This window comes from Clinocottus analis, unplaced genomic scaffold (genome assembly GCF_023055335.1).
Source record: "Clinocottus analis isolate CAN_PGR_092001 unplaced genomic scaffold, fCliAna1.0.p SCAF_9, whole genome shotgun sequence".
NCBI classification, from domain to species: Eukaryota; Metazoa; Chordata; class Actinopteri; order Perciformes; family Cottidae; genus Clinocottus; species Clinocottus analis.
Genome location: NW_027176251.1, coordinates 16,275,904 through 16,284,420, shown reverse-complemented (window position 1 = coordinate 16,284,420; position 8,517 = coordinate 16,275,904). Strand labels below are relative to the sequence as shown.

At 43.1% G+C, this 8,517-nt stretch overlaps 1 protein-coding gene across 1 annotated transcript; it reads right to left on the bottom strand.

Annotated features, from left to right (window-relative positions):
- Positions 1-1,105: 1,105 nt before the first annotated feature.
- trhra (thyrotropin-releasing hormone receptor a) lies at positions 1,106-7,294 on the bottom strand. The gene is made up of 2 exons (XM_068570063.1): positions 6,218-7,294; positions 1,106-2,064 (listed from the first exon to the last, which is right to left on the bottom strand). The coding sequence occupies exons 1-2, from the start codon at positions 7,022-7,024 to the stop codon at positions 1,621-1,623; spliced, it is 1,251 nt and encodes a 416-aa protein (XP_068426164.1). The 5' UTR covers positions 7,025-7,294; the 3' UTR covers positions 1,106-1,620.
- Positions 7,295-8,517: the final 1,223 nt, after the last annotated feature.

The following is an 8,517-nucleotide window of genomic DNA, read 5'->3' as shown; positions in this document are numbered from 1 at the left end:
GACCTTCTCGAAAGGTCATGTAATTCAATGTCTGTGCTTTCTCTCGGTAGCGTGATTAAAATGTCACGGTTTTGTGCATTTGGATTCATCTGAATGACACGGTTTCTGGTGGGAGAGGTTGGTGGACAAAGAAAGACTGAATGCTACAAGTGAAACCGGATTAGCACTGAGATGAAATGGTGTCCTAGGGCTGGCCGATAAACTCCTGGATTAGACATTTTGAGACTTTGATGAATTGTAGATGAACTGAGATGTCTTGACAGAATGCTACTGAATAGCAACCAATCCAAAAACAGAAATGAAGCTATTTCTAACCGGTCTTATGTTGCTTGAAAAATGGTATCATTTACACATTATATATTATTATTTTAAATTACAATACTTTACAAATTACTCAACAGAAAAAGTAATTGGACTGAAGTAGGTTTCGTTACTTGTAATGCTTACTCAGCCCAGTCCATCTGCAAGTTTAAAAAGCCTTTGAAGCCTCCACACCCACACATTACATCTCATGTGTGCAACACAAGACAACGACACACGTTGTGGCGGTTTGGCAAGAAGCTTTTGGAGGAATTTCCTGACCAATAAAAGCTAGCTCGACATTGTTCTGCATCAATTCTCGTGAGCCAGGCAGCTGATACGACACATTATGCGTATGAGAAAACGTTTAGCTGCAGGCAACTGAGAGAATCAGAACTAGCGTCACACGAGCCGCCATGCATAAACCCGCCATCTTTAAATAGCCAAGCTACCGTCAAAAGCCACCGCAATTTTTGTATTCACTCGACAAAAATGGCAGCCATGCGGGGGAAATGAGGCCGCCTTTGGGCCACAGCGTTGATGAAACGGGCCCACACACGTAGACATCGCACAACAGATAGTGTAGGTGATGTGTACCGTTACCAGGAAGACAGGAACTAACTCCAACCTGCAGCATCTGGTAACGCACACAGATGCTACTCTCACCAGTAGTTAGAGCGGCCGGCAGGAACGAGTCTCAACAAACTAGAGCATTACTGCACTGATAAACGTAACGGATATATATATATATATATATATATATATATATATATATATATATATATATATATATTCGCTGTAAACATTTCACACGACGGGTCTCATAAAGATAGACTGACAGGACTACAGTATCTATATTTTTTTGTACAATTGAATCCTTTAACTAGAAGTCCCGTCTGCAGATTACACAATTCTTTAGTTTCGCTTCAGCGCAACAAAAAAAAATCCTAATTCTCACTAAATATCGATATCGTGATCAAATGTTTAGCAGTATCCCTCCGCCCCATGGCATCCACTCGTGAAGCTTCTCTCTGTTGAATCTGGATCTGTTTCGAGGGGGAAGAAGAGGGAAGTGGATGGAGGCGGTTTGCTTCAATTTAGATTAAGTTGGCTTTATCAATTTATCATGAACTGCATTTTTGCAAGATTCATGAACATTCCCTGCTCATCAAATGGCATACTATTTTGCTTTTGGCAAATTTAATTTGAAAGGGGGTCGGGTCTGGGTATTTCAAATGTCTCTCAAAATGTCGCACTGGGGACTGAATCCATTCTGCAGCTCTCTCTGCGATCCACTGTGGGTGGAAAGCTTGTTTCCAGTCAGGCTTTGACATCACCGTCAGACGGGGAAGCCTCTGCGAACGGCGTCTTCTCGGCACTCGGCAGGATGCTGGCGGGTAAGTACCGATCTGTCGGCGTGTTTAGCGCCTCGGCCATTTCTGCCGTGAAGTGGTCGGGACTTTCCCCGTTGGACGTCTCCTTGATGACACTGTATGTAAGCGCCACGCTGTACGAGGCCGGTTTCTCCATGCGCTGAGGGCCGTAGTGACACAGCTTCTTAAAAGCGGCGCGGAACTTCTGGGACATGGCGTTGTAGATGACCGGGTTGATGGCGCTGTTTAGGTAGATGCACAGGCGGCAGAAGAGCAGGAACCAGGTGTCCAGGTAGGCGTTGTCCAGGAAGGAGTTGACCACCACTAAGGTGCGGTAGGGCATCCAAAGTAAGGCGAAGAGGACCACCACCACGGCCAGCATCTTCGTCACCTAATAAAAGTCAATCGTGCGTTAAGAAATGCTACAACAAAATGAAATCACATTAAATTAGACAATAATTTGAAGTGTTTTTCATGCACATGGAGCCTCAGCACTATGACGCCTTTCATCACAGTACACCAGATGTTCAGAGTATTCACAATTACTTTAAGTGTCAAAGCAAACAATGACGATGCAACCATCTAAATGCAATTTAGCCATTATTCATTTTGACGTGAAATGAAACCCTGTTTAGATCATATTTATGTTCTGCGTTGTTTTCAGTGGCAGCCTTTCAGTGTTTTTACATACCACCTCTTGTTGTGTGTTCAGAGGAATTCAGTTCCACCTTTAGTGTTTCTGACAAAGTAGCAACACTACAAGCTAATTTCTGGGAAATCCTGTAGTATTGAACCAATCTGCACCAGTAGCCGCAGGATCAACCGGGACTGAAAGCTTAAGGATTACCACTTTAGGGTCGGTGCACAAGGCAGCCATCATGTCCAAGAACAGAAAAAGTCCTTTTCACCCAGCCTCTCGCCGAGCGGGGCATGGGAGTCATTACTGACTGATACAGTATCGAGTCTGTGAACACAGCTGCATCTCCACGTGAACACTTGACCCGAGTCAACTTGAGTACGTTTAATGAGATTAACGTAATGCAGCTTCGCACCTGCTCGGATATTGATGGTGTGACTGGAATTTTGGTCGGATTAAACACCAGAGAGACACATTCAGGAGTGCTGGATGTTCAGTGTGCTGCTGCTGCTGGAAAAAGGGCAGCACACTGTGAAGTAATGTCTTGATTATTTTGGGGTCGTTTTATTTCTAAGGACCTGCTGATGCGTTCGTCAGAACTTGAGTTCCTTTTTTTAAAGGGCATGTCACACGATTATCTTCAATGACAAGGAAATAGATTTCACCTGTGTCCTCAGTGGGATGCGTTCGAGAGCAACAAAGTGCTCAAATCCCATCAGGCCAACCAAACGTAGAAAGAACGGTACAAAAACTACAAACATAAAATTAATTGAAAAGTCAAATAAAATTTGTTGGTCAGAAGGCAATATAACTTTGTTTGATATTCCTCACTTACGCCTGCGGATTACTTTCCCGTTAGAACTTCTTCATCAATGTGGTCCTTACAAAGACTTACTTTAATTACTGAAATCAATCCTCTCTACTGATGTCTGAACTGCTAAAGTTGAGAAATGGAAACTAAACTAAACAGTCTGCAAGGATTAACTCAATCCCCTCTGATGAGAAAATCAAACAATTCATTGGTGACGTATTAGTGGCAACCGTCATGAATGTGAGAAAGTCACAGTCAGATGATTTTATTTTGATTGTGCGAAAACAATCAAAAGCATCCTTCTGTACCGCTTGTTCCCTGTGTTCAAGTAGTCGTATGAACCCCAAATGAGTTCTTATAATTGTGTTATTTTACATGTATGTTTTTTCTGAATTATTTTGCATTTATGTTTTATATTTAAAAAAACAAACACTTTCATTATATATGTATATAATATGTTATTATATGTGTATGATATGTTATTATATAACATATTTTGCTTTGTTAGACTCCCACAAGCCCGTATGGTTACATGGATGTGTTTGTTACTGAGATCTGACTTTGTAGTTGGAACTTATCACACGTTTAGTGAAACGTTACGGTCGCCGCAGCAAGTTCACAGAGTTGCATGAGTACTTAAACTTAAGAATCATTTTATTTATTTTTAAACTCTATGTATCTGCTCACAAGGGTTACAGTATTGTAGTCATTTTAATGAAGTCAACAAATGTTGTGGTTGCGGAGATAATTAAGTTTAGTTTTCTTTTTTAAAGACTCAAAAAAGAGGCGAAGCGGTTGGCTGAACATAAAGGTTAAAACACACGCGCAAACTCACATTTCTTTGTGTTTTTGTGAACAGACGTTTTCACCCATAGATGTGTCTTCATTGATATGACTGTGCTTTGGTGGGATTAACACAACATGAAAGATATTTATAAAAAAGATAAGTGTGAAGGCGTTGTCAAGTAAGAGATTAATCTTTGGAAGAGGAAAGATGTGACCATGAACACACTGTTGCTTGGTACATCCGGTAAAAGCACCGTGTAGGTATCATAAAACACTAACTATTCATTCAGATGCTGTAAATCAATTACCAACAAGGAAGGCTGACGCGCAATTTAGGAAAGCCTGGATTTGTTAGTATCATTACCAGCTGATAATCCCGATATGAAACTCCAGTCAAATTGAAATCTTCTCCATATGTATGTTGTGTTGTGTTGTGTCGTCTGGGCTGAGGATAAATGGATTGGATGGAGGAGTTGGGCGGCGCTGCCGGTTTCATCAGTGAGAGAAATAACCAATCCTGCATCCTCATTACGCGTCCTGACCTTTAGGTAATTCAGTAAAGTACATAGATGGCAAGAATGGTGTCCGCAGAAAACACGTGGCATTGTGTGTTTGTGGGTGTGCGTTAATCAAGGATTAGAAAAAAAAGAAGCCAAAAGCCTATTTGAGTTGAAGTTAACTGATTAGAAAACCCAATAGAGCATGTCGCTCCCTCAGGGTGCCACACCCCTGTCAGCTGGGTGTTGTTTTTTGTTTTTTCAACAGAGGATAAAACACAGTGTTGGTTTATTGCGTGAAAAGATGTGATGAGCTGGAGTGCTTCACTCTAAACCAAAGTGTTTTCCTCAAGCATGCACACAAAGACTCACTGAGCAAGTTTGTTTTTTTTCCTCAGAAAAAGAAGAAAAAGAAATCGTGTTCTCGGTGCACTTTATTCAGCGACATCTGAAAGTAAATGACATCACTTTGACGCCCTGCATATCAAACAGGGATTGGAGCTTAAGCCAGCTATAGCATTAAAAAAAATAGCAAACACATTTAAATAGTGCATTTTTGTTTATCGTGTGTCAATAGTTAACACTAATGCTCTGTCATTAAAGATCCAATGTTCTCTTCAAGAGCAACCACATAGTTAGCATTGTTTTATCACCGTGAGACCTCGTAGATGACAATTGATTACGAACAAGAGATTTTACTTTGCAGGCGTCGCTAGTCTGCCACATTCCTCATCTGTCCATGAAGATGTCTGTTTTAAGAGCAGTTGTTCTAGGGCGGTAACTACGTTACTCAAACATGAGTAACATCATTTCTGTCAATTACTTTTCAGCTAACTTCATATATCTGTTCATCTTTATAGCACATGTAGCCTTTAAGGTTTTTTTTTTTTTTAATGCTTTTCAACAATTCTTATTATTTAATGTGCAGTTTGTGACAAAGGGAAGTATCATAATGATTGCTTGTGATGTTGGGTTTCTGTTGGAAGAAACACTTGTTTACTCTTGATTAGGTCCTGTTTAGCCGTAGTAATATTAGAAGGCAGCTGAGTCTTCATTAAACTCTCTCTCATGGCGGTATCGACACACCGACTTCATATCTCCTGATAGTCATCAGACAGTAAGTGTCTCATACGGGCGCCTGTATCTTTCTATTTCGGCCAGGACCGGCCTGATTGTGAGAGCTCATGGCCCTGAAGACGTCATGCGGGTTCTTGTGTATTGATAATCATATGTATTCAAGGTGATAGTGTTGGGCTGTTTTTTTGTTTTTTTTTCGAGCAGTCCAGGAGATGCATTTTGACTGGCACCTTGTATTTCTGACTCTGCTCCTTCTTCGAAGAATACATGTACTTGTTTTAATGATTTGATGCCGAAATGTCGAGTTTCATAAGGTCAAAGGAAAAATACAAATACAAAACGTAAATGTTTATTTGGACAAAATAATAATGACATAGAAAGCAAGTGGATCTATACGACCTAAAACATTAGTTTTGTAGTGGGTGTGGACACTTTGGTGTGTAGTCTCTGTATGAAACCTGTGTGCGTTCGTGTGTGTGCGTGTGCGTGTGTGTGTGTGTGTGTGTGTGTGTGTGTCAGTTATATGTCAGGACCTGTGGTCGGTGCATGAATCCACTTTATTGATTATCACATTATTTCTGAGGCTCGCTCTGACTTCGATGTCATTTTTTTTTTTAAAGCAACTTGAGCGCGAGTGTGTGGAATGATAAAGTCTCTGACTGGAGGGGATCGACCCGACCACACGCGCGCACACACACACACACACACACACACACACACACACGCACACACACACCTGTCTGCGGGAGGCAGCCGTGGTGCTGCTGGAGGAGCAGGTGCCGATCATCCTCCCCTGACTCGTGTCCTTCTTCCACTTCTTGGTGCCGCCTTTGGGGTCCGCGGGCAGCGGGTTGACGAACAGTATCCGGGCGATCAGCCCGTACAGAACCGTGGCGAGCATGAGGGGCAGCACGTAAAACGCCGCGAAATCCGTGAAGTAGATGGGCAGGTAGTAACTCCTGGACACCTTGTAGGCGCAGCTGAGCAGCACCACGTTGTCGTACGCCAACTTCTTGGTGTCGGCCAGAAAGAGCCACATGACGCAGTAGGCGGAGGTGAGCGTCCACACCAGCATGATGATCTTCTTCGCCCTGGACAAAGTGCACAGGAATTGCGCCTTGATGGGGTGGCAGATGGCGATGTAGCGCTCCACGGTGAAGGCGGTGATGGAGCAGGAGGACGCGTTTATTCCCAGGTACTGGAAATAGGTGATCCCCAGGCAGCCCGCGTAGCCGTACACCCACTGGCCGTGCAGGGCGTCGGTGATGTTGGGCAGCCCGGCGGCCGTCAGCACCATCAGGTCGGCCGCGGCCAGGCTCACCAGGTAACAGTTGGTGGGAGTCCGCATGTGCTTGGTGGTCAGGACGACCAGTATGACCATCACGTTGCCCACGATGCCCAGCCCGCAGATGAGGGTCACCAAGAACACGCTGGCCACTTTGTATTCGACCGTGTGGTCGGTCCAGACCCCCAGGGTTTCATTGTCCTGCTCCGTCGACGTGCCATTCTCCACGGTCATGTTGACCGCGGTGAGGTTGGCCATGGCGAGAAATTCCCCCCAAAAGCTCTCAAACTAAATCACAAGAACTCATTGCCATAAATACACAAGGGGCCCCTGGCACCAGAAGTCCGACGAGCACAGATCCTCCCAACAACAAAAAAAACTTAATTTCATCCTCATGTAATCCGGTCACACTAGCCTTCCTGTCCAGAAGCGCAGCGATGCTCTTCTCCATCAGACATAATAGACCCGAAAGCAGAAGTTTGAAGGGTTGGAGGAGGTGTCGCTGGCAGCTCCGCGCGCTGCTCCCGTCTCTCCGCTCACGCAGTCATGACTGAGCTTCCTGCAGAGCCTCCCGGTGAGGTCACAGGCTCACTGGGACCCGCACACTGCTCTGCCGGGGCTGACGGAGCGCAACTGTGTTGCATACATGTACATTCATTGATGTACACGTGCGTGGTCACTGTGCACTTGTTATAGGATGAAGGATCACACACACCATTCAACGGAATGCATTTATCCAAACATGTATTATGTAGCCCATAATAACAGCTGTTTTAGGTGTTCATCAGCTTCATGGGAGGAGACATAGATCAATACCAGACACATGGAAATTCATTTATGTAAATGTAGATCATCATAATTGTATTTGTGTACACATTTTGCCAAACGATCAACAAAAAGAAGGATTAAGAATAAAGTTCTCGAGATTTTAGAAAGGTTTGGTTCAGAGTGTGTACTAAAATAATCCTATAATAAACTGAAAGATTCATATTCACACTGATTTACTACAACATATATAGTTTACGTGAAATGAGGCATGAGTTGAGGGAAAAGGCAATTATCTACAGAATAAAACCCAAATGTAAACTCACATTGGTGGAATATAAATGTACACAATAACTATACTGTTATGCTACTTCACACTTCTACTGCATATCACAGGGAAATAGTACTCATACATATTTGACAGCAGCAGTTACAAGAAACATCAGAACAAGATCTTAAGCACCAAATATTAAAAGATCTGTGCAAAAAAACAATGACACATTGTTAAGGATTAAACTTCTTAATTCACTTCCATCAGACATCAGCATGCTGCTCGAATGCAACCAGAATACTGTGTTGTGGCGCAACAGGTCGGCCTCTTCCGCTCACACAGAGTGGTCAATGTCATAGCGTCCAGTAAGACTCTTATTTTACTGCTGCACGCTGCAGCTGAACAGACTGAGCTGATACATTTCAACAGTTGAAACTCAGGTTTAATTGTAGGTATGAGGACCAAATAAAGTTCTTTATTAATTAGAAGTATTTTTTAATTTTATGTTTGTCATCCAGCGACATCAATCTGGCCAGATCTTTGTTTTCCTCCTGTACGCATGTTGAAGTGAGTGAGACGCTGAACCTCAAGTTGGATGTTTTACAGCAGCCTGCTGCTCCAAAAAAAATGCAACAAACGCAACAGATGACATGGCGACATCTTATCGTGATCGTCAAAAAGCTTCAGCAAAAAGCATAACCACGCTTTGTTTATT

Coding starts and splice junctions, on each gene's coding strand:
- trhra (XM_068570063.1), bottom strand. CDS start 7,024: ATGGCCAACCTCACCGCGGTCAACATGACCGTGGAGAATGGCACGTCG. Junction 2,065..6,217: donor CGGCTGCCTCCCGCAGACAG/GTGTGTGTGTGC, acceptor GACTTTTATTAG/GTGACGAAGATGCTGGCCGT.